The sequence below is a fragment of the Melopsittacus undulatus genome, chromosome 5 (assembly GCF_012275295.1).
Source record: "Melopsittacus undulatus isolate bMelUnd1 chromosome 5, bMelUnd1.mat.Z, whole genome shotgun sequence".
Taxonomy (NCBI): domain Eukaryota; kingdom Metazoa; phylum Chordata; class Aves; order Psittaciformes; family Psittaculidae; genus Melopsittacus; species Melopsittacus undulatus.
This window is the reverse complement of record NC_047531.1, coordinates 47,046,239-47,072,505: the sequence shown is the minus strand read 5'-3', so window position 1 is coordinate 47,072,505 and position 26,267 is coordinate 47,046,239. Positions and strand designations below refer to the sequence as shown.

Genomic DNA, 26,267 nt, shown 5'->3' with positions numbered 1-26,267 from the left:
CGGATGCTGGAAAACAAAAGCCTTCCATACTCCTGCTCCCTAATATTCCTAAGTACTTTGCATAATTGTTCAGTTTGGATAACCTTTCCTATACTGCAATAGCAGAAAAACAAGAAAAGCTACAAAAGAACAACAAATCAAATTAAGGGCTTCACTCTTCATGGAGAGTGAGACAAAGGAAGACTAATACTATCCAAGAAATCCAAACTCCTCTCCAAGGCATTTTTAAATCAGTCTTTTTAAGTAATTTAAAGCAGGTTTTGCTATTAGGACTGGAGGGAGAGCGTAAGCTTTAGATAAGGAGCCTCTGTGAGACCTGATGGGTGAATGATGGTCTATGCACTGCATAGGTCAAACTCTGATTATCTAAATCTTGGTTAATCAAAAGCAATTATCTGAAAGTCAAATATGCCCTCCAAGTCAGACAGCTCAGCGAGACCAGGGCTTAAAAGCACACTGAAATCCTAAACTCCACAGGACCACAACTGCAGAGACTATGAATTTTAAGCAGGATAACTGGGAGGACAGTTCAGAGGGTTTTAACCATACTCAAGACTCCCAGCCTGAGGGCAGGTTTCAGAAGCGGCTAGAAGATTACCCTCACAATTACTCGGACATTTTTGGTGTCTCCATGCACCCTCAGATTACAGACTACTTGCAGTGCAATTCCAGTTAGGTATTTAGACACTACTTAGAGTGAAAGTCTCCATTACAGGCAGGGCTGGTGGAGCCAGGCTGGCTGATAACTGCCCATTTTAAGACCCTGTTTTCAGTTTACAATTCTGAGAAACCACCCAAACTGATTTATTTTCCCTATTATCTATAATTTATTTCGGATTTGGTAATTTTTTTTCTGTTACTTCAGTCATATCAATCCAACCCAAGAAAGAAGCAGGGGGAGTATTTTGTTTATGATTAAGATGGGGGGAAAGAAAAAAGAAAACACACCACCCCACGCACTTTGAAAAGCCTACAAGACTTCATATTTAACAGAAAAATTTGCATTTTGGGAATCCATATTTAGCAATCACACTAAAAAGCTACCAAAATTTGACCAACATTGTAACAAAACTGGAAAACTACAGTGCCTGTCTTACATATCAACTAAATCTGCTAGTAAAGCCATATATGATTGCCCAAAAATGCTAAAAACGAAAAAGAAAGAAAAAAATGGTAAGCAAAATCTACCAAAAAGCAAAGAATTAATCCATTTTTTGGATTTATCATGGAAAGAACAAATGGCATCAAGAAGCTTTACATTAAATTTTACGGAGGACTTAGCAATGCTCAGGAAGGAAAGGACTTGGATTGTCAAGGCTGGCAGTGGCATTGCAAACGTTTTTAAGGCAGGTTACTCGCCATCAGAAATGGTGACATGGTTTACTCTATCAGGAAATAGAAATGGTGGCTGGCAGTGCCACTTGTACCCCACTTTCTCTGATCTCATGCTCTTGTCTGGGGGACGAACACAGTTTCAGAGGAGAAACCAGCCATGATAGATCCAGGTCTGAAGATCAGTGACAGCAGGGAGATGACCCATCTCCTGTGTTTTGCTCCATCCCCTTTGAAAGGATCAAGTAATGTGGAGTAGCAAGTTCCACACCTCAAATGCAAAAGACCAAAGAAACAGATGTCAAAGTGTAGTGGGAAGAAAGTAAATAGGGATAAGAAGCCTAAGCACCAACAGGACACTTACTGATGGGGGTGGGGGGGAAGGGATAGATCAGACAAGTTTGACTATAATAGGAGCAGAAAAGGCAACCTAAATGGGGAATACAATGAGTGGGTGGAGAATTAAAAAGGTACATGACAAGGAGACTGTAGTGAGGACAAGGAGGAGGAGGAAAAGCAGAGAAAGAATAAGCAGACCTAAAAATCAGCTGAAAAAGAACTGAAATTATCATGGTAAAGAAGTAGTGTGTTAAAGCACAATGACATGTAACTGGAGAGGAACAGAGACAGGGTTAGCATGGACATGGACTGGCATAAGAGAAGCTACTGACCAGAGATCATAAGGAGAAAATCAGAGAAAGAAGACACATCCATCCATGATGGATGGCAGAAGCGAGACAGGAAAGGTCATGCAGGAATGGAAGTGAGGGGTAAACGTGCCTACTAATGTACACTCCCAAAGCCTAAACCAGAGCCTAATATTACGAAACATCACCACTTCTCTGCTGTCAGCAAATACACAAAACCAACCGGCAAACACACATCAAGCTGGCCTGCACAGAAAATGACAGCTAATTACACATTCAGTGTTAAGTGGCAGAGGTCTGTGGGATTCATCTGGGACAGCCAACCCTGCTACTGATACTTGCAGAGGTCATCATGGTGCCACACATACTGGAGCTGATGGAGACGGGTGGAGGGTTGTCTGGTTTTGCTTTCCTTTCTTGTGGAAAAAAACAGCATGTAATCATGTGATTAAAGACCATCATAGACACAAAAAGAAGAAGAACAATTGAAGATTTCTTTCCCAACTTAAAATACAGAAATGCCCCAGAACTGAAGTGCCTTCCCGCTACCATCCTGATAACTCTCAATTCAGTTTGTGAATAGCATTGCTCAATGAACAGTTTTGCAAAGAAAAATAATAAGTCAGATATCAATTTTAAACAAAGCTCACTGTTGAACAGGCTCAGCATTTGTCCTATTTTCTTTCATATAGGCAAAGTGTACTCTGTTTTTGCAAAAAGCTTTCAATTGAGCATTAATTGCTCTGTGTTCTGCAAACCCTACAGAACCAGCCTATACATCGCCAGCCCCCACTGGTCATAGCACAACCTCCAAGAGCCCAGCAAAAAACCATCCTGCATAGCACAGGATCATAAGTAACTCTACAGGAGCACACCAGAATACCTCTGGGTAGGAAAGTTAACATTTCTCGACTCTGATTCCAAGGAACATGTCAGATAGGAAGAGTATGTGACCACATGCTTTTACATAATATTTGAGAGCAAACGGAGGCAAATTAACCACCTCCTTCCCAGTATCTAGATCTCCAAGAGCTGCCAGTAAGTAAATCCCAGGAGACAAACAGGTTAAGGATCTCATTGCTAAGGGGTGGCTAACTGCACACATCATCTGCTGAAAATGCGTCTAAACAAGGGAGACACAGCATTTTACATGAAGCAGTTAAGACCAGACTCCAGATCTAGAAACCATCAGACTCCCCACACTGCGGCTCCCTTTTGCACTGGTGTTAGAATTTCATAGTAGAAGGCTGGTCAATACTAATTAAGTGCAATGGAGCCATTATGAATTAATAACTTCAAGGGAAAAACATTGCTGGTTTTAAGGGCTTCCCAAGCTTCTCAACTTTCAGCATTTTTGGGTAGCTCACTAGTCCAGATACTTCACAAATTAATAGTTCTTAAAATAACAATAAACCACTATGTTAAATTTACACAGCCTTTCCATGTGAGTATCACAGCACGTACTGTGGCAAACTTAGGCATCCTCATTTCTCAATTCCCAGGTACCCAGGGGTAGTTACCTAGTCACCTGCAGGAGAAATGCATTAGGGAGCAGCGAGGTTATTTCTAGGACAGGGACTTAAGGAAATGGCACTGCTGTATCAAGTTCCCTCTGACAACACCATCCTGCCTAGGCAACGTAGAATGCAGCTTCTGCTATCCCAAGGCTGCACTGCAAGCTCAGATCGCTTCTACTCCAATGCATCTGAAAGTGCTCAGCAAAGGTGGTAATGAGAAAAGGACTTTAAAAGACATTCACGGGGTTCTGATTTTTAAGCCCTTAAGAACAAGCCCTTCCCACCCAGTAGTTAAATCTCTAAGTATTACAACAGTCACAGACGCAACCCATAAGCCCACCTTGAGCAACCATGTCCTACAGTGAGGACTAAGCTGCAGATCTGTCTTTCAGTTCCCAGGGGAAATTCTCCTGGAGAAGTGACTGGCCAGGATTGCCCTCACACAAACCTTTGCTGTGTGCATCTATGGTGTGTGCAGCACTAAAACAAAGTCCTATGACAAACAGAAGAAGCAAAATCTCGGGGACAGGCATAGGCTCAGAGCCAGGTAACAAAACAACACAAGGTGCCGACCAAGAAAAAGGGAGAGCACAAGGCCGTGGGCAGGGAAGAGAGTGATCCTATTCAGACGGCTCACACAAGTTTACAAGGGCAACACCAAACGGAGAAGCAAACAGCAAGGACACTCGGCTTGAAAGGAAAGGCAGATGCAATCCTCAAAGCAGTGAAAAGGGACAGGGGAATAGTGATGGCTCCTGAGAGAAGTCAGAGAGCAAAAATTGAAGCCTACAACCAAGCAGAGAAAATGCTCTTTTTAACTAATTATTTCTTTTAGGGCAGCAGGGGACTCCTGCAGCATCCAGCTTGCCTGGAGGGGAACAGATCCCAAAGCAGACATAAGGGGACAGGAGGGGGGAGGCTGTGCTGGGACTCAGTCTCCCTTGCAGACAGTTCAAACAAAGGAGGACGGTCTCCTATAATGGGATGCATTGTACAATTTTAGCTAGCACAAGGTGGCTGTCGTGACAGGGCTCCCCATCTCCTTCCTTCTCCCCACCACCTCCTCAAATATGCACCCCTTGCAAGATCCCAACATGGAGTTCAGACAAAGATCTGTTTTATCACACCATTACTGTAACGGGAGGCAGAGAAAGACAGGGAAAGGGAATGAGGCAGAGGAACGAAAAGGAGACAGAGAGGCTTTTAATGAGTCAGCCGCTGCTCTGATTTAAATAAGATCTCCATTTAAGGAGCTCTGCCTTTGGGTTTGTGGGGTCTTTCTTCCAATTAAAAAAATAATCAGTGACTGAGCAAGTAACTTTTGGCTGCACAAGGCTGTCTCACAGCTAGACATGGGGTGTGGGAGGGAAGGGGTTATAGAAGGGGGAAGGGAAAGGGAAGAAAACCTCTGGAAAAAATGAGGCTGCTTGCTGGTTCATTTTAACAAGGACATAAATTAGTCTCAAAGCCACAAACGCCATCACCTCCCTAAGCCCTGGGCAGAGCGTAGCAAGTCAAACACGTGCCAAGATAAACGGCGCTGGCTGGAGCCTCTGAGGGGTGCTGGGGGGGACACGAGGGGGCATGCTGGCAGGCAGGGCAGCCAAGATGCTTCAGATGGTGCTACAAAATGGAGACTGATCATCCCACAGCTGCACAAACGGGGACCTTCAGATGTTCCTGCCTACACCCACATCAAGAGCTGGGAACTTAAGGCAGAATAAAAGAGGGGAAAATGGGGTGCTGCAGTCAGAAAATAGCAGCTCTCCACAGTCTGACTTGAATTACCACGAGCAATCCTTCCTCCTCCTCCTCCTCTTCCCATCTTGGAAGAAGGCCTGCCAGCAGGCAGCAGCCCAGGTGAAAGGCTCCATCAGCAGCAGCAGGGAGGGGAGCAGACAATGGCGGGGGGATTCATTACAAAGGCATACATACATTCATACATACATACATACATACACACACATGCTTGCTCGGCACTGCTGGCTGCCACATGGGCTGGCGGGACTCCTTAAGGAGGCAGCAGCTCCCTTCCCACTCTCCGAGATGCTCGACACCTTCCCCCTCTCCCAGCCCTGATGGGAAACAGATTCGGAGGAAAACGCCAGCAAGGCACTGGGCTGTCCAAGAAAGGGAGGGCTTTGTGCTCCACGCAAGCCAGCAACCTCACCATGCACCGCACAGAGAAAAAGCCTTTTGGCATATAATTCCCGTCCACCAAAGACTCTCTCTTTTATCTGCAATTAGCACATGATGTACCGGGCCTCGTTTAACACTCATTTTCACTGATTTAGGATTAAGGGGGATAAGACGAGGGTACTTTCTGTTAATGAATCTGAGCTCTTGCTCTCATTAGCAATTTCAGTTTCCTCCTTTTCAAGCACATTTCTACCTTCCAGCATTTCTCATTTCTTCCCATCACTGTTCAGAGTTTTCCCACCCCACACACCTCTATTTATTTTGTTTTACTAGCCCCTCATGCCTACACAGAAGCTGATGTACCAGATTTCCAAGGAAGATGCTCCCTAAAACACAACAGAGCACAGACCAGACAGGCAGTGTTCTCTGGAAACTGAACCAACAGAGCAAAAGCCTGTGGCAATGTTGAATTCATTCAGTAGCAATTACCAGCTTAACATACTAACAACATTTACTTGTTATAAAAGAGACAGAGCCCCAGTGAAGTAAGTTCACAGTTTGTGAGTAAGGCCACTCCACTGCTTCAAAAGGCACTCCAGAATGAGAGTAACACTGCTCTGGATACTGCCCTGGGATGTGCCACACTCCTCCAGCCTCACAACCGGCCAAACCTGAGGTGAAGTGCTGCTAAGGACCTGCCTGCAAGCCAAATGCTCCCCTGCAAGCAGCAGCACTACGCTACAGCTGAACTCACCTTCACTCTCTTCCTCAACTCCACATGAAAGGGGTATTCATAGTTCATGTGGAGACCCCAGCTGAGACATGGCCAAGCTCTCCTCCCCTGCTGGTTACTTTAATATGAATCTTCTTCAGCATCAGCATATAAATATGCAGCACAAATCCTGAAAGCTATCCTAGACAGTACATACTCTTCAGACAACCGTAATTCAAGGTCAATCAATACTAATAATGCATGGTCTCAATGCCTCCTGGATTGTAAATTAACAATCTCTGTGGAAGGCAGATTTCCCTGAAGTATATTAGGATGTCCCGAACCTTTAAAGGAGCTTATACACCCTCCTCTGTTTCAGCCAGTGCTCCAGCAGAGCCCCAGCTTCCCAGCTCCGCATGTATCCAAGCCAACCAGCTCATGTTTCAGGGTGCTCAGTCCTAGGCATGCACAAACTACACACACTTGTGTACCCATGACCCAGGCACCTTTCCACACTGCACACACACAGGTTACGTGTGTAACAGTTGTGCCCAAGAGCACACTGCAATACAAGGCTGTGCAGAACAACTCTCTGGAACATGCACGTGCCAGCCTGCAGCTTAAGGGCAGGCACCTCCATCTAAACGGGCACAGCAATACACAAATGGACTCTGACTGCAGAGACACGGCTTTTCAGCATCATTCACTCAACTAAATATAGGTACAGAAAGCCTCGGGAGATTTCTGCGGAGCTCCTCTGTCTCAAAACAGAAAGACTTGGTCCAGATAAAAAAGGAATCAGCAATGGAATGGACTAAATAGCAGAAGGTGGGGCTTTGGAGCCTGGGAAGATACCTTAAGAGTGGACAGAGACCTATTTTTCAGATGCTGACAATCAAATCAAGATGAGAAACAGAAAGGGTCAAAGCAGATGTCACTCCTTACAGCAGATTCACTCTGAGGCAGGCACCCACAAAAGTGCTGCCCCTCGCAGTGGGACTCACGGGATCTTGGCAGCAACTAATGGATGGGGGTTTCCACCAGGGCAAAAGAAAGGCAAGATGACATTATGTGCCTAGCCTAAAAACCTGCAAAGCTCTGGAAGAAAACAGCACTTGTGAAACCCAGATCTAAGGAAAAGTTCCTTTCGAGAGTCCTTCCCTCCACCCCTTTGGGAATATCCCCCAAAGGCTTCCAGCTCCGCAAGGCACTGCGGGGGCATTATATAATGCCCAACTCCCAAGGATTCCAGCTCCGTGATGCCGCTCTCCTCCTCCTCCCCACTTTGTCCCCTCCCTCCGGTGGCAACTTGCAGATGCCAAGCCAAAGGAGAAAAAAAAAAGAGAAATATTTAAAAACCCAAACCGTACAGCAGCCTTAAAAGGCATAAATGTCCGACAAAACCCCACTGAGAGGCAGGGAAGAGCGATGGCCCCTGCAGCTGGGTGCGCTCCCAGGAAACGTCAGCCGCTTTCCCCCGGGAAGCGACGGGCAGCCCCACGCCTACAGCTACCTACAAGGGCTTCCCAGCCCTCCCGGTGACCGCAGCCGGATGGAGCAACGCCTGGGAAGACATTTACCTTCGGGATCGCTCTTCAAAGGGGGGTTCAGCCGTGAGCGGAGGCACCCGTGTCCCGCACGCACCTCTTCTCCCTAGAGAGCACTCCGAAGCTGCTGCGGGAAGGGAGACTGTGGGAACCCCTTCCCCAAAGAGCCCTGTCCGGGTCCCCTGCACGGCGGGGCTCCCTCCCTGCCTAGCACCGGGCTGAGGCGGTGCGGAGCCGTGGTCTCCCCGGGGAAGGCGGCGGGGCAGCCCCGCTGCCGGTCGCTCCCCTCCGCACCGCTCCTCGCCGCACCGAACCGGAGCACCCGCTCCCCGCCAGACAAAGCCGGGCAGGCAGCAGCCGCACGGCGGCACCGGCAGCCCGGCCCGCCCGCCTTACCTTACCTGAGTTACCATTTTCTTTTTCTCCATAAACCAAAATGGGGGAGCCCGGCCACGGAGGGGAGAAAGAAATAAAAATAAAGAGGAAAAAAATAGTAATAAAACCGTAAAAAGCAGCAGCCCCGTGGAGGCGGGCGGCGGCGTGTGCCTGCGCTGCGCTGCCTCGCCGGCACGGTGCCCCCCGAGCCCTTTTTCCTCCCTTTCTTCTCCCGTGTTCCTCCCTCTCTTCCCCCTCCCTCCCTCCCTCCCGGCCGCCGCTCCCCCCGCCGCCCCCCCGGCTCGGCCAGATGGCTGCGGGAAGCACCGCCCCGAATGCCGAAGGTAATTAATGCGAGCCGGGACCGCCCCGCTCCGCCCGCAGCCCCGGCGAGGCGCTCCCCGCCTGCCCGCCGGGAGGGACACCCCGCAACGGGGAGCGAGGGGCTCGGCCGAGGCTTCCAGACGCGAGCCGCAAACAAAAGCGAAGCTGGCTCCGCTCTGCTGCCGGCCCGGCAGGACCGCAGGGCTCGGCCGCACCTACCATCGCCCGCGGCTCCGGTCTGGCGGACAGGCCCCTACCGGCCGGCCCTCAGCAGGCGGCAGGGAGCATCTCCCGGCGGGAGGATGCTCGGGAGAGAGCTGTCAGTTTGGCACAGACCTCGCTCCTGCCACAAAGGGGAGAGAGAACGCGTGGGTTACACGGTGCTGCGTCGGCTGAACCGGAAGCAGTCACCGTGCCAGGATCTGCATTTCTTTCATCATAAAAGCTGGAGAGCGCTGGACTGCTTCCCAGCTTTCCTTTTTTTCCCCTCTCCCATTTATCTTCAGTAAGCATCTGGCCCTTAACACCTGAGCACGCTATGGTTGGCAGCGTTTGTTCTCCCCACGACCCTGCAGAACAGACCGATACGCTGCTCCCCCATTTGGCAGACGGGCTCTGAGGCACACGAGTGATTTGTCCCAACACTGTACCCACAGAAACCCACAGCCAGGGCCAAGCACAGGGCTGGCAATCCCTCAGTTAGACAAGAGGGCTGTGCTGATGCTCCAGTGCTCATGACACTGAGATAAAATCAGAGGGGCAACATGCCTCCACTGATGCATCTCTTGACGCTTGGTACTCAAGAGACTCCTCAGGCTTTAGCATCACAAAAGCTACAGTGCAGCAATACCTTGCATGAGCCTTGGGCAGCACGGTCTAGCGTATAGAACCCCTGGCCACAGGAGGGGGTTGAAACTAGATGATCTTAAGGTCCCTTCCAACCCAAACCATTCTGTGATTCTATTTTTATATGTGCTCTCCTTCCCATGAATATGCCCAGTTATAATTTCTGCTGGCTTTGCTTGGTGGCCTTCTGCTACTGCACTGCTCTCCAGGCAGCCCATGCTGACCCAGAGTGCTTTTCAGTTTCCCAGTCTCACTCTCTGCCAAGTGACCTCTGGCTCCCTCCCTCCCTTCTCCTTTCTCTCCTAAGTCAGGAGGCTGCCAGCAGGAGCACACAGCCCAGCCCAGCTGATATTCCTGTGTCGAGAAAGCCCAAGATCAAGACATCAGCACACCCTTAACATCCCACCATCTACAGGTTTATAGGCAACACTGCAAAACCAAGCAAAGTACTTGATTGTCTGGATTAGTTGTTTTTTTTTTTCTCCTCCCCTATTACAAACCTGAGATTCTGGAGCACAATTCTGGGTCAAATGTAAATACCATCTCCAAGCAGCAAAAAACACAGTGACCTCCTTATACCTTTGCCATGGCAAAACACCAGGTTTCAGCAATGTGCATCTCATTCACCAGACCTCTGCAAACCACAGAACGGTTTGGACTACAAAGGACCTTAAGATAATCTAGTTCTAACCCGCTGACATGGGTAGGGATGCCTCACAGTAGACCATGTTGCCCAAGGCTCTGTCCAACCTGGCCTTGAACATTATCACTGATAGACCATTTACCACTTCTTTGGGCAGCCTGTTCCAGTGCCTCATCACATCCATTACCCTCACAGTAAAGAATTTCATCCTTTTATCTAACCTGAACTTCCCCTCTTTCAGTTTAAACCCATCCTCCCTTGTCCTGTTACTACAGTCCCTGATGAAGAGTCCCTCTCCAGCATCCTTGTAGGCCCCCTTCATATATAAGTCACTCAGGACAATCTCCTGACTCAAATTAACTACTGCATTCACTCACGTCTCCTCTGTCCCACAGAGTGTCACTTCTTGTCCAGACCTAGGGCTGTATCACTGACCTTCAGGACAGAGAAACAACACGTAACCATCATCCCACCACTGTTAACCAGGATAGCATAATTCCTAATCCATTTTGGCCTTCACTTTAGGAGCCTCTAGAAGTATTTGCCATGAAGAAGAACATTTTAAGGAAAAAGAGGTGCCCAGCCACATGCTGAACCTTCACTTGCACCACCCAGTTGGTACAACTGCTTTGCTCATGTGCCAGCAGAGTGGGAATTCCCTTCAGTGTGATCTGCTGCTGGTCTCTCTCTTTCATCTCCATTGTAGGCCAGAAAGCATCTCCTCCCCCGTGCTTGGAATATATCCACCTTTTCTCCCATTTAGCAAAAGACAAGCCCCTATTTCCAATGAGGTCCTCAGGCAACAAGAAACACAGGTCTGCTGGAGCTTCGATTGCTGCAAAACCAGCTGAAATGAACATCTGATAGAGAGTTTCCAAAGCTTCAAGAAATACCATGGAAAACATGAGCAGACTTGAGAACACTTAATGCCTTTGTTGTCTTGGGCTCTACTGGAGCCCAAAGCAACACCTGATAATGAACAAGACTGATAAAATTAATTGGTGACTATGTGCAACTCACCCTTCCTCGCTGAGGGTTCAGATGTTGTCTCATGGCCAAGAGATGTAAGTTTGGTGGGCCTCCACTTGTCCTACATGGGACTCATGGGACCGTGGCCCAAATTAACCACCACTGTTTGCCACCCTCTGTGAGGATAACCAAAGACTCAAACTGCAGAACATGCTGCTGAAAGCAACAGAGAAGCAGTAGAGCTGAAGGCTGGAAGCCTGGAGAATGTACAGCTCAGAGCCATGAGATCATCCCTTCCTACTTACTGCATTTATTCAAAAAGCAGCACATTCAGAATGGCTCTAGATGCCAAAGCTTACGAGTTCTTCTGACTTCTTGTGCATCACACGCACATATGCTTTGAAGCTTCATTACCATGCTGTCAAAGTAGCCTTCTGAAATAACTATGGGCACATTTAACTAGTCTGCAGTGCCAGGGCACAGCTTATCATCTCTATCATGCCAGGCAAAGCTCATTGCTCCCACCTGAGCACGTCTGCACCACTTTTATAGTCCCTTTTGTATTCACCCGATGTACATGACGGTTTTTGGTTAGCTCCTATCATTCAAACCCTAACTGAAAATAAGCTGGAGAAGGATGTTTATGCAGCAGGTGATAGGATGAGGCCACTGAAATCACACTGGTGAGATCATAGATGAACAACTAACCTCTAGTTTGACAAAGTGATATTCATGTACCCAATGTGCTAAGCTTTCAAATACTTGGGTTAGTTTAACACTCATAGGACTCATGGAAATGGAGATGAGGAGAGGAGGGACAGCAGGACAGACCACAAGTTCTCTGCTTTAGTGAGCTTCAGGGTTTGTTTTCCTTTCTCTTTTGCTATGCCTGTAATTCCCCTTTGCTGCTAGGGTGGAAAGAAAGCACAGTCTTCGATTTTAACATCCCATTACCTGTATTTCTGTGCTGGCTCAAGTTTAGATGGAGTAAACCTGCCAGCTGGATCAAGGCCAAAGGGAGGGAGAAAAAAGGTTCAAGTGCAAAGAACCAATTTATCAGGAACAAATCTTAACAACCAAAAGACACACTTCTGCTGGTGGATTCTATTCATGTGCGTAATAAAACTCCTGGTACAAGGTAACCTAACAAAACACTCTTTAGTGACTATCTGATGTATCTCAGGGTAGATAATCTTCAACCACTAGTCTATGTTTCATGTTTTCTGGGTAAATTTGGTGCCTGTGAGGACAAGGAATGCTGACACTGAATAGCCAAGGACTGTGCAGAGAACATCATCTTTCACTTGGCTCCAGAAGTATTTGAGCCTGACCCATGGCCTCTGGCTTCTCCAGGATTCCACATGCCGGGCCAGCAAATCTCACGTGTGCTCCAAATATAGCCCCCTCCCCAAGCAGAGGCTGCAATACAGGCTTTGCCCTGCTCTGAGCGCTGCTCTCAAACCCACCCATCCCTATCACCCCACACATCCTTGCTGGCCCTCCAAAAGCAAAAAAGTGACAAACGAGACTTTGTTGGAGGTTTTGTGGGTGGTTTCAGAGGAAGGAGGAGGAAAATAGGTGAGCAGCTGCTCTGGGTGGCTCGCCATCCCCATGGGACAGACTGCAGTCACACACACAAGTCACATGCGCCCAGACAACGCAGTAAGGCACACAACAACACACTAGTTTGCAGAACATGGCACTGCTGTCAGGTCAACCCCTTACAAACAAACAAAATTGAGAAAAAAGCCAAAAATGCATATCCAAACACACAGGTCTCAAACGACACAGACTTTGGAGCTAAAGTGTCAAATGGTATTGCTCACATACAGGAGCCTCAACACCCTCTGAGCCTCTGGGCTGCCAAGGCCTGAGATGCACCAAGCCAAGGAGCCCAGCACAGAAGCAGTGTCCTTCTGGAGCTTATGTGCCCAAAGAACATAGAGAGCAAACACCAAGACTGTATCACCACTGTCCTTTTGCTTACCTGGATGACTGGGTATTGGTAATCCATACAATACACACCATACATAGCCAAAGATCCTCCAGCTAAAGGCCAAATGGACACAGGACTGGAAGCTTCAAACCCGAGTCTCCGTCTTTCAGCCTTGTGGGAAGGACTCTGGCAGCCCTGCGCAGTGCTTGGCTCGGGCCTCTGGGGCCACTCAGGTTGACACTAGCTCAGCTGAAAATAAAAAGGAGCTGCCTGGCTCAGCTCAGCCCCTCTCTTCTGGGATCCAGCGAGGCAGCGCTCAACCATAGGCGGCAGAGGCTCCTAAAATTAGAAATCCCCTACTGAAAATGACCCCACAAGCCTCGCCTGAGGAGTGTCCTGCCACTCCCGGGCAGCAAACAGAGTGACTGCTGGGAAGAGGGGGACACAGGATCCTCGCAGCCACTGCCGCCGGGGATGGGAGGAAGCAGGCAGCATTTAGGATCTGAAAAGAGCATATGTTCTGGGCTCTAGGTGCGTCAGAGGGAACACTCCCAATCCAGGACAGGGAAAAACATATGGGACTCCACTCCTCCCCCACCCCCATACCCTTCTTGCTGTCCTCGGCATGGACAGGTGCTGGGATTAGCATAGTAAAACCCTTTGGTGCTGGCGAGGGAGGGAGAGGCCACACTGATATCTCGCACTGAAGGGATCTCTTTCACGAGGGAGTATGTGCCCGGATCACTTAACACCCATCCTTCCCTCCTTCCCTCCGTTTGCACATGAGGCGGGCAGGGACAGCTGCTGGAACCAGGGCTGGTAGGGGGGAGCTGGGCCCCAGCAAGGCCCCCACCACCCCAGCCTTGCACCGGCGGGTTGCCCCCCTCAGCTGTCCCAGCCAAACTGGGGGTGGACGGGGGATTAACTTTGCCCCAAGGGACAGCAATCAGTGGGAAGAAGGGGGCAAGGCTGGGCAGGGCCAGTTGTTGTGCCCGTTTTAGGAAGCCTGGCCTCCCCATTCCCAGGCAGGAATCTGCTCCCTGAGCGACGGGGACAGATGGGGAGCTACCCGGGCAGAGGCTCGCAGGCTCACCCTGCCAGCCCTGCATGCCAGGCATGCTACCAGACACCCGAGAGCCCACTGATAGTTCTCAGAAGACACACCATGGCCAGGGGGTGCCGGGGGGCCCCACCTCCCGTAGCAGATCGCATGAGGTTTCACCCATCACTAATACAACCCGCACCAGGCCCAAACCCAGGCTCCCAAACAGTTAACCAGCTTGGACAGGGCTTGAAGCAACCTGGTCTAGTGGAAGGTATTCCTGCCCGTCGCAGGGGGTTGAAACTGGGTGAGCTTTAAGGTCCCTTCCAACACAAACCATTCTATTGACTAACAGCCCAAAATCGCAACAGATTCCCATCTTCCTCCAGTGATAAACTCCCTCCCTCTGAGCTTCCAATAATAAGGATGTTACAGTGATCAGACTCAAGAAAGACTACCCGAATCCCCATATATCTCCTATTTTAAATCCACACAGTCAGGGTTTTTTTTCCATTTCTAATCTTTAACTTTTCTGTAGTGCTGCTGTGCACCACTGAACAGCCACCCCAGCCTAGCCTTCTATAGCTGTCTTTCTACTATTACTGATCATTTCCCACCCCTCCAAAACAGTTAAAACTTGAGATTTATTTTTTCCATAAAGAGGTTAATACTTGGATCGTTTTCTAGCACAATCTGCACGTGCGGCACTTTGTAACTGAGGTAAGGGGGCCTAATCCGCAGCCCTCTGACCCAGGCAGCCCGGCAGGACAGCTCTTGGCTCATCCTCCCTCTGCCCTTTCTCTCCGAGATGCCTGGGGAAAGGACAGCTACGAGCTGGGTGAGTGGTTACAGCAGCTGCCACCCACTCTCATCATCTTTCCTAGGGCCACGGGGCTGCTGCTTCCTTACAAAAGGAGCACGGCCAATTTGGGGACTATAAAGCATAACATTTCTGCATCCAAAAAAAGTTTCTATAGCCATTGTTTCTGTGTGAGGATTTGCAGAGAGAGAGAGAGAAATTAATTGCCCTTAAATGGGAAAGCAGCTATGCTTCTAGAGCTCTTCACTGGGGAAATCAGATGAGGCTCCCACACAAGGAACTTCCATCTCGTTCTGTCTTTGGTCAGTTTATTTTGCCCCAGACCCAAGCAGGCTTTTTGGAGCTTGTATTATGCCTCCTCAACTTCAGATGCTGTTTGGCCGCCTCTCAGCGCTCTCCCTGCAAGTCTGGCTTTGGGGCACAGAGAGTATCTGGTTTTCTCTGAACACCCAATACTTGATTTTCTCTCTTCTTTCTGTAACTGTATGTTCAAATAGGTGCCTGCCCTTCATTCCTTGGCATAGCTCATTACTAAGCAACCAGGCAATTTAGTACCTCCAATAACATTTATTTATGAAAAGGCATTAATTTATAAAAATCCCCAAAGTCTTTTCCACAGCCTGTTTCTGATACTCCGTATTACTGCTCCGAGTCTTAAAACCAAATCCCTAACTAAGTTAGAAAACCTTACGTTTATTTCACAATTCCATTCTTGTCATTTCCACCAGGCCTCAGGGGAATAAACATTTCCAAATCCTAGTGCAGATATCTTACCATCTATAAATAACCAACACATGGGCAAAACAAAACAAGGAGGGGGAGCCGGGAGCATCACCTAAGCTCCTCTGTGTTTTAACTACAGATTTAGACAGAACTGCCATGCTTTACCGATTCTGATGAAAATTTAAGTATCCTGCCTTAAGCAGCACTAAGATACTTGGGTGACACTTCAGTAACAGAGCATCACAGCTCATGTGTCCTACAGAAAATTAAGTGACAAAAACTAGTTTTAAACTTGTATGTGCAAAGATGGATAGAGCAGGGCTTCATTGACCAGTAATGAACTACTGACTTTTCTGCAAGGCTGGCCATTATGGCTGGTTCACTACTACACACTGACTTGCAACAATGGTAGTCAAATATAAGATGGCGCTGCACTCCATAATTTTATTTGGAGGTAAAGGCCCAACTATGTTACCGTATAGTCTGCTATGCACATGCATTTCCAGTAACACAAGTTAGGTAACTGTTATAAAACCATATCCTTGTTCCTGCAAATGCTTACTCACATGAATAAATTTAGAATTACAGAAATATTAAGACTGGAAAAGACCTCCTGACAGAATCAGATCAAATGCTATCATACATCATCTAATCTTATTATAAATTTATCACACTCCATCTTAGAACTGGGGTTTGCAGCTACACAACCCCAGTCAAAGGCTGCTCTAGAACTGCATTCCCCAGCAGCTGGGATCTGTATCTGTCTCCAGTTTAATGTTATTCCTGAGCACTTTCTGATATTCTTTTGCCAGTTCTGTCCTCTGGCTTGACCACATTTTCTCTTGTAATTAACCTTCCTCAAATATCCCTGCTCTACCCTTCTAAACCAGCAACTGTTCCAGTCTTTTGTCATATAACAGGCTTTGAATTCCCAATCTCTAGAAGCCCTTTCCAGCACCTGATCTAGCCTGTGCTCATTTTTTTCTTCCCCCAAGACATTACCTGGAACTACATTGTTAGCTCCTAATCCGTTTCACAATTTCAGCACTGAACTGCATACTTTCTGGCCTCATCAGGACTTTCCTCTAAAGCACCACATAAGATGCTGTAGGACCCATCTACAGCAAGACACATCACCCTATTAAGAAAAATGCATGTTATCAAGTTAAGAAAATTGGTTATCTTAAAAACAGATAGGCTGATGTGGCACAATCCTGTTTTGATGGATTTTTATTGTCCTTTATTGTATTTTTCATTCATATCCAAGCCTTTAATTAATATTTTTGTGGCAGCATAACCACTAAAGTTGGACCAACAGCTCTGTATTTACTCAGGTCATCTCCCACTACCAATAGGGCTATTACACGTCCTGTTTCCAACCGTATGCTAGCACTCCTGATTTGATAGATTAAAACTTGTACCAGATGTGCAACTTTATGAACCGCTTCTTTCACTTTCAGGAATAAGTATAAGCCTGCTCTCCAGCCCAGCCTGCATGAAAATAGGGTCTTTGATGCTTCCAAGGTGGTTGCTTCTGCGGTAGGTTCATGCCTGTTACCCATTCAGCCCTTGCTCCCATGGTCAACTCCACCTTCAACAACAACAAAGATCTGTTCAATTCTGTGATCACAACAAGAGTATCCTCATTAACTACCCTATCCCCAACACTAAGTGGCCCCACATCTTCTCTTGTCTCTAACAATTTTGATGACAATTTTGAGAAATTGTCACACATTTCCTTAGCAACATTTGCAAGGTTTAACTCTGCCTGATTTTTGGCAGTTCTCATTTTATCCCTACTGACTTTAAAGGCACAGCAATCTCTGCTGACAAATTATCTTTTGTAAGTTCTCTTTTTGCCCCTAACAGCCTTTGTAAGGTGATTATGTGGGTTGGAACTAGATGATCTTTAAGGTTCCTTCCAACCCTAACTGTTCTGTGAATCTATGATTATGCCTTCAGTTAGGCTGAAGTTCTTCTAACAAGATTCTTCCCCTTCACATGTATCTTCAAGAATTTGTATCCAAAGTACCTCTAACAAAAAACAAACAAAAAACTAACAACAACAATAACAAAACCCCTTTCAAACCACACTTCAACCTGCAAGTCTGAGTTTTCAATCCAGTTCACTGACTTCATCAAATATTTTACTTCATGAACCAAAGCCTGTATCACAATGAACCCGTCCAAAGGTGGGAACATGAAGGCTTGTTTTCCTGTAGTTGTCATAGCACCACCATCACTGTATCAACAAAAGGTGATGATGCTACAGTGATGACATCTTTTGCTCCTATTATTATTAGCAGCATTTGCTCTCCAAGCCATATCTGAGAAATTAAAGTTTCTCATACTAATATTTGTATCTAATGGCACTGGGAATAGTATCATTTCAGAGCATGAAGTTTCTATCTGAATGCAATCCTACGAGGGATTAGAGCAGACTCACAGTACTCCCTCTGGGACCTCTTTTACTATTCTTCCCCACAGCAGTTTTGACCAGAAACAGATCCTGCATTATCAGTATTACTCTTCATTTTACTTTACAGTCTACTGCATACAACATAGCCTATCACCTTTTACATCTACCCTATCTGAACAACACATAATCTTGAATGCATGTTAAAGCCATAATTACTATTCTTGCCGATTGATATCCCTATAATACCCAGTTTCATGTTCTGCACCAGTAGCTCTGGTTCCTCTACTTGTTATTTCTAATGCCAGGAGCCTGAAAAAAACCCTGATATGTTTGTGCATTTATCGATCACACAGCTCCCAGCTCCCTCAGCTAAGAGCATCGCCCATCTAGTTACTACTGAATTTTATTATTCTTTTTAAAACATCCAGCTTCATTGTTTCCCATCTCTACCTACCCACTGTTTTTTTTTTCTGGAGATACTGTTTTACATGCTACTGTAGCAGCATTTACCTAATCTTTCTCTTTCTGTCTACTAAGCAAGGCATGGAGATTACACAAGTTTTTCCCAACATTCTCAAACCCCAGAATTTCACTTCACATGCACTGCTCTCTTTGATGTCTGCGGATTGAGGAGGTTTTTAGGAAAATGCAAGACCACAGCCCTGGGCTTTGCTTTGCCTGCTTTCTTCAGCCTGCTTATAGCAAACATGCTAAATCACAATTACAAGTTCAGCTCTAAGAACATATTCTAGCCATAGTGTCCTTATGCTTGAAGTGCAGCCATGGTAGTTCTAGGCATTTTCTATGTATATATATATATTTATTTTTAATTGCTAGAAGCTGTGGTACTGTGGGAACACAGCAGTACAGCATGGAGTCTGAGATATTTCCATGCTGCACAGTCATTACACCACACTGATCTCTACTAAGGAAATTACACCAACAGTTTCATTTTATAAACTGAATTTATAAAATCTTTAGTATAATTCTCTGTTCTCCAGACAAATTAATCCAAGCCTTATCTAGTTACTCCCACTAAAGAGCTCTTACCTCCGCTGTTTCTAACTCTTCATCGCTAGAAGCCTGGCTGATGCTCTTCCTCTCACCCACCAAAAATGGCATCTTTAACAATTAGCCAATCACTACATCTGCTAAACTGGGTCATCAGGGATCTGATGAGCAGCTTACAATATGTCTCTGCTTTTAAAGACTGATGTAAATGTAGGAAACACGCCAGCAAGCAAGGATGCATTTTCTGGCTGGGTATGTACTGATTTCCATAGCAGCTAAACAGATCAAGCAGCCCAGCCAGCTCATACCGGTGTTACGACAAACAGCACACGATACCAAGATTATATCTTTAGAGCTGAAAGAGATCCTCATTTTGCACCAAAGCATGTCCCATATGTCCTGAGCAGGAAGGCGGCTTTCACTCACTCCAGGTAAGTATTTATAGCAGGAAGTCATCATTCCTCCACAGGGCTACATTTTCTAGGCTGTATTGCTTGATTGGATTGAAGAGGTGTAATGTTTTTCAAAGAGAAGCATGATTTTTTTTTTCTTCTCAGTTTTAATATAACCATTGACTAGAAAAATTACATATGGTCTAGTTGTTATTTTGACCCTGAAATCATCAGAGATTCAAGTGGGGAGGACATAAATATAGGCAGTGCATGCACAGGAAAGCTCAATAGCAAGGAGCAAGCAGAAGCAAAGATGATGACAAATAGGTGATTGCTTAAATTGTTTTTCCTCACATTTCAGAAACCCGACAGTTTTACACAGATGTCCTGATCTCAAGAGCAAGAAAATCTGGTGGTGGATCAGCTGCTGCACAGGAGAGCAAATAACTCAGCACTAAGCCAGTGCGTTCTTTGCGAGTGAAGCATCCAAAGCATGCAAATGTTGAAGATCAGGAACAAGATGCATTAAGCAGAAATGGAACCAGCAGTTCTGGGGGGTGTGGAGTAGCAGCAGAAGCAAATGAGAGCATGTTAGATTAGCATAATAAGGACATCACAGGAAAGAATTTGAATGTGGTGGTAAAGCCATAGGAGCCACTGCTTGCCTGAACCCAGTCTGATGAGTTAGTGCAACTGATTCCTCATATTCATTAGGATTAATGTTACTAGAACACATTAGCACAAATGAAATCACCAAAAATACACTTGGAATCCAAGGAAACTAAAATCCTTCTGGCAAATGGCCTAAGAAGCCCAAAGCTAGAGAAAGCAGCAAATACCAGGTTATATGTAGCAGAGATGATAGCCCCAACACACTGCTTCTGCCAAGGAAGAGCCTCAGGAACAAGCTCAGTCATTACATATTCCAGTTTTCATGGATAAAATTCGCAATTTGAAGAAAATTTAAGAGAGAAAAATACCAAAGACAATATTTAATAAAGTGGAAGCTCTGAAATAGTTCCTGCTCATGTTCTTTCCCCTCACAGTGCTGGAGATCTCCCTTTTCAATCTTCTTATGCAACACATTCTCCATTCACAAGGCAATTTACTTAAAGCAATGGAATTTCTTTGCATCTGCCCCTACCACTGTGAACACTTCCCAAGCAAGCTCTGTAGTCCTGAAACCAATCTACTGCAGCTTAACACCTAGGCACCATGCACACTTTAAACTGTGGACATAAGATACCTGCATCCTGTTACCACCGTTAGCTCTTCACTGCATCATCTACACGTAGCTATTAAATATTAATGGTTTGTCTAGACTGGAAAACTAGCACAGTTTTAAAACACAGTTACAAATGCACAGCATACAAGGACAGGTCAGAATTAAAAATTGCTCTTTCTTAAGTACCACTTATTTCCAAAGACTCAACAAACTCTGCTTTGGAAAACAGCGGCAGAGTAGATACCATGTTGGTCTGCTAAAGCAGTTTATTGCAAGACTTTTTTTTGCTGACAACTGACTTTTGGCTTGTTGAACCTTCTTACAGCCATCCAGAGGAATGGTAGCATTAGCAAACCCCAGAAACCTACACACCAAAAAAGGAGTCACGAAATCACAAGCCTGGATCTTCCTCAACTAGAAACCAAGATCTCCAAGCACCTCATCTATGCATCCATGGCTGTCAAGAGAAACAAAGACTCTTGGTGAAACTGCAGCAGAGTAAAGACTCTTGATCCTGAAGTTACACCTGTGTAGGCAGAGCCTTCCTGCAGTTGGAAGTGCAGATCCTGCCCACACAACTTCAGCTGCTGGATAAGGACCTGGAGTCAATTCAGGTAAAATTCAAGATTGCCCAGAGTCTGCCTCTGAAAAGGAAAGAAGTGTAAGGCAGCAATGAACACTCACCCGAAGTTTGACAAATCCTCTGTCAAAGGACCATGCTTCCAGAACCGAGGTTTTATGCACGATGCCAGCTAACGAGCTGGCTCCCAGGAAGGCAGCTTCAACAGAACAATAACTCACAAAAATGTATTAGCAATTAAGTTACAAAATAAAGCTGGCAACAGCCTGAATATACCAGCAGCATATATAGAAGACACAGCTCCAACTTCCATTTCTACTCCAACCCATCGCTTTACATGCATGAAAACAGGTTTTGATTATGCTATCTTGAGGAAACTCCAGCACACCTGAGTATAATATGCGACAGGCCCAAGAGGAGCTTCTAAAAGCAGCCAGGCTCGATTGCCTTAGTTACTAGCAGAGGCACAGCATAAAGGGGGAAAAGGAAGTATACAGAGACTTCCCAGAAAAAAAAGCCCCGTGTGTTAGGCCTGGGCCTCCTTTCAAGAAGGAGCATAAGTGCTTGGCACAGCTTCAGGAAGAAAGTAAGTGTACTTTTGGGCTAAGCCATTTGGCAAAAAAGGTGATCGCAGCACGGCTTTCTTTTGGGACCACTTGTATGTGCACTGATCTTGGTAATGGTACATGTCCATCAAAGTGCTTTTTGCTAATCCTTGAAAAACAGAAAGGTGTGCAGATGAAGAATTTCAACATCAAAGAAGAGATGGAGTTTTCTCTTGGTACTTTAGACATTACAATGACAGTCACACTGCCTTTCTGTGTTACTTCGGGGCAGTGGAGAGAGGGGAAAGAAAGAATAGAGTGGAGGCAGTCTTCCTTTGCTACTGAGGCTATTTGCTAGCTCCAGAACCTCAGCCAGATAAAAGCTTTGCCCATTTTGCCTCTCATACTCCCATTTTATTCTTCACTTAACAAGCAGCAGCAGCTCAATTAGCTGATCCTAAAGGGGATGATGGGGAGATCTGAAAAAGGAAGACTTGACTCTTCTGTGAAATACGGCAACTTAAGCCTAAGCGTTTCTCCCAATCTATGCTAAGCCTACAGAAATTAAGGTTAATTCCTTAATTAAAGAACTGTCTTCCTAAGAATAAATATTATTAAAAGTCACCAGATGGTAGTATCAGATACTCTCACCAAGTATTTTTAATTGAATGAATCACAAACTAAGTCTAGGTGGTACTGTCGATTTTCCCTGTGGTATAAGTACAGTTATCTCAGCCCACCAGCAAGTTGCTGCGTGGCAGCTGTGGGGCCAACAGTGACGGCATTCCCAGTATATCCCAGCAAACAGTCCTGGGATAAACCACTTTCACCAAGGGTGTGAGCTAACATGTTTTACCTTGCCTCTGCCTGGGGCAAAGGGAGCACATGATCGACTATCCCAGAGCATTTCAGTACATGGCCGTGTCTTACTCATCTGGCTGAGCACTTGCTCCCTAACGGAGATGGCTTTGGTATGGATTTTCCTCCCCACCTCACCTCTCAGCTTATCAAATTGCTTCCATGTGACAAACTGAAATAGAAAAAGGCACTTGTTCCAAGTTAAAGGGTGTCCACACAATAAATTACTCCAGCACTGACTTGAATTTGTGCCTACCTTAGAGTGGTAGAACTTCCCACCTCCACATACAAAAGTAGAATTTGGGGGAAAGGCTTTTTTGGAGCAGCATCTTGTTCTTCTGACACAGGAGCAAAAGCATTCCCTGCCCAACTTGGTTCAACCAGAATAGCAGAGCTGCTGCCCACACAATGTAACTATGCATTCAAGAGACAAAACATGTCAAAAATCTTAAACCAAACTCTTAATTGAACAGAAGTAAAATTGAAATAAACAGGCAGCACAGTCTACGTGAGATAGCTGGGTCTGAGGCCGCACTACTGGCAGGAACTGAGGAATTTGAGAACATCATGCAGGCAGGACCTTTAGCTTCCACAACAGCAAGTCCCCAAATAAATCTCAAGAAATCATTTGGAAACAGTTCCAGCACGGCAGTATGCAGAATACGACACCTTCAACGTAAATCTGCAAAGACAATTTCATGATAGAAGAATTTCATCTGTCCATTAATTTCTGTATGCCTCAGTTCAAAATCCTGCTTGCCTGCTAAGCCTCAGAAAATGAATCCTGCTCTTTCCCCATTCCTAATATTACATATATATATATATATATATAAATCCTAAACTCAGACAGCTCCAAAATGATTCAAGAACAACATGCCAGAAGTGCTGCAGTTAAGAGTTTAGTGCATTTGCTGAGTGCACAGAAAGGAGCCAGAAATAGCATGCAAAGCTGAGGTTTGGCAAGAACGATACAGTGTGTACCCTAAAAGAGGAAAGTCGAGGCATGCTAAATGAATGGTGACAGCAGCAAGTCATGCTTTGATGTAGGGGAGTGACCCCAGGGACTACTCTTGTTGGGGTAGAGGTGCTAGTTATTGCTGTGTCCCTCCTCTGGTGGTTTTAGTGGAGAAGCAGAAGGCTGTGGTGGAGAACAGAAGAGGTATGTTGAGGCTATGCCAGCTCTTGGGCAAGAGGCAGTGTTCACATCACTTTCTGCCTCAGACTAAGACAAAAGTAGTAAAAGGCAGCAAACACCTGGAGTTTGGTTGGTTGGGGGGTTTTGAGCCCTGACCATTTCTGAGAAAGCAGGAGTGATCAAAATTCTGGACATCTTTTTATTCTCACCCAGAGCCCCAAGATGTGGGCATGGAGATCTGCTACGGATACGTAAGCTAACTGCTACTCACTCTTCTCCCAATGAGTCAAAAGGACAGACATGGTTCAGCCCAAAGTCCATTTCCCAGGCTAGCATCAATTCCCAGGAAGTTCTAAAACAACCCACAGCAGCTGAAATCCCTGGACAACAAGAACCAGCAAAGGGCTTTCTCCTGTTGCGCCATCTGCACGATCAAGGTACCTGCTCTTGTCAGCAGCTTTCTGTGACCTCTAAGGAAAAAATTATACATGTTCATTGACCCCAATTTGCTACTATCTGCATCCTCTGTCCCAAAACTGGGAAGCCATAATGATGGTTTCCTGGCTTCCATGAAAACCCTTATCTCTGTTTTCTGTCATTATCAAGAAATCTCCATGAGAGACTTGGTTCATGTTCTCTGCAGATCTCTCCAGTTACTCTGCAGTAACTTCACGGTAACAAGACTACCAATGCAAAAATCAACTGCAACCCCCCTGCATTATCAGCTTGGATATCAGCAGCACTCAAACTTCAGCCTCTATGGCTTTATGGGTTTCTTAGCATGAATTTAAAAGAACCACTTATCTCAGGCTAGAGATTCATGCGTAGGCCAGAGTTAAAGTAGGGCAATACTTCAGCTGCATCTCAAGCTCACACTGTAATGAAGCAGAAGCTGCAACTTCAAGCTCTGAAGGCGCACAGCAGGCACACCTCCTGCAACTGCTCTGAATTAGATAGCTTCTGAGGAACTTGTGTGAATCTTGAAAACCTAATACCGCTCGACAGCCTGCCACTGAACTGCTTTAGCAGGCATATTCTTTCATATATATTACTGGGTCCTCAGTATGGTGCTGGGAATAAGACCCTTTTCTGCAGCAGAGGAATGTGGTAGATACGCAAACCCTGCAGGAAGCAAACTTCAGAATGGCAGATTTCCAAAGGCATCTCTGGGCAAAATGAAGCAAAACTGCCACTGCCAAACTGCCCCAGATTATCTGCCATAGGACAGGAAAATACTGCCATCAAGATGAAAACGAAGAAACTGACAGCCACATTAAAAACAAAATCCACGCCATGCTTTCTGCACATTCTGTTCCTGTCTTACCTTCTTTACAATTATGAGACAGATCTAATAACAGCCCCTAGAAATCCAGCTGTCACATTTTGATAGTTCACTGATTGCCCACATAGATCTAATTACTCAGCCAGTCCACATGCCTAAAACTTCACGTGGACACAGCCGTTCCTCAGCCCTGCCCTGCCAGGGGTCTTAAGAATGGAAGCAAGAGCAGCGCTAGGATGATCAGATGTTTTTTGGAGTCACCAAGGTCAAAGTATAGGGAAAAGAAGACAGGAAACAGCTGCTCTAGAGCTAAGAGACAACAGAATGCTTACAAACCTAGAAAAATAATTAAACAAACTAATGAGCCATAGTTGGCAAAGCAACAACAGGTCAAGGAAGATACAATTCCTCAGTGTAGAGACAGGTGAAGAAAGAGGGAGGCTCTCCCACGTCAGGGCAGATTGGGACTGAGTTAGCGGAGTTGTGACAAGGAGGGGTATGTCAAGAGACGAGGTGATTTATTCTGGAGTTTCAGGGCTGGAATAAGCAGCAGAAGGTGAACAAAAGGCAATGCCTGTGGTGGATCCGAACAGGGGCAAGAGGTGGGATGGCAATGCCACAAGGTTTGTTTTCTTCTCGGGTTGGTTTGTTTTAAAAGGAAGTTAATAGAAAAACACCAGCAGCTTAAAATGCTTCAGGCATACAGCCTGCCACTCCTCCTGGGTCATGACAAAACCTCCCATTCCATAATGAGAAGGGCTTCCTGGGATCCAGCAGCCCTCCGACTCTTCATCTCCAGCTGGGGGGCAGAGGGGGTTCCCATATCAGCGGGTCAGCAGCACGGAGCTCCCCACACTGGCACCGGCCACCGGCCCAATTCAGACCTGTAATCTCCCCATGACTTTGATTTAATGCAGCAATTACTGGTAATGTGGTTTGAAGGAGATAAATGCCCAGTACAGGGCTAGCTGGCACTGACGCTCATTCCGCTCATGATGCGAGAACAGTTTTAATTAAAATCCCCTTTATGATAAAGGAGCTGCTTGACTGGATGTTTCTGTGCAGCCCTGATACGGAGCCTCCTCCAAAGCGGATTAGAAATCAAAGTTTCCCCCTTCTTGCTACTGGCAACACACAAAAAAAGAGAACACAGTCACCATGTCACCCTTCTGCAATTTCCTTAACCCTAGAACTGCTGAGAAAATGCCCACATTTGCTTAAAAGCAATTGCCACCTCTTGTCATAGCT

The 26,267-nt window shown here is 46.1% G+C and overlaps 1 protein-coding gene across 10 annotated transcripts in view; it reads right to left on the bottom strand.

Moving 5' to 3' along the window:
* Window positions 1-26,267, bottom strand: part of RBFOX2 (RNA binding fox-1 homolog 2) — a 166,184-nt gene that overhangs the window by 72,587 nt on the left and 67,330 nt on the right. For 2 of the 10 annotated variants that reach the window (XM_031050163.2, XM_005150398.4), the window contains exon 1: window positions 8,296-8,407. The exons of 7 other annotated variants lie outside the window; for them this stretch is intronic. In XM_031050163.2, coding sequence (XP_030906023.1) covers window positions 8,296-8,322 — 27 coding nt within the window. In that variant the 5' untranslated portion in view covers window positions 8,323-8,407. Of the gene's footprint in view, window positions 1-8,295; window positions 8,408-8,812; window positions 8,854-26,267 lie in introns of those variants that run through there. One more of the 10 variants, XM_031050164.2, reaches the window with a different exon arrangement.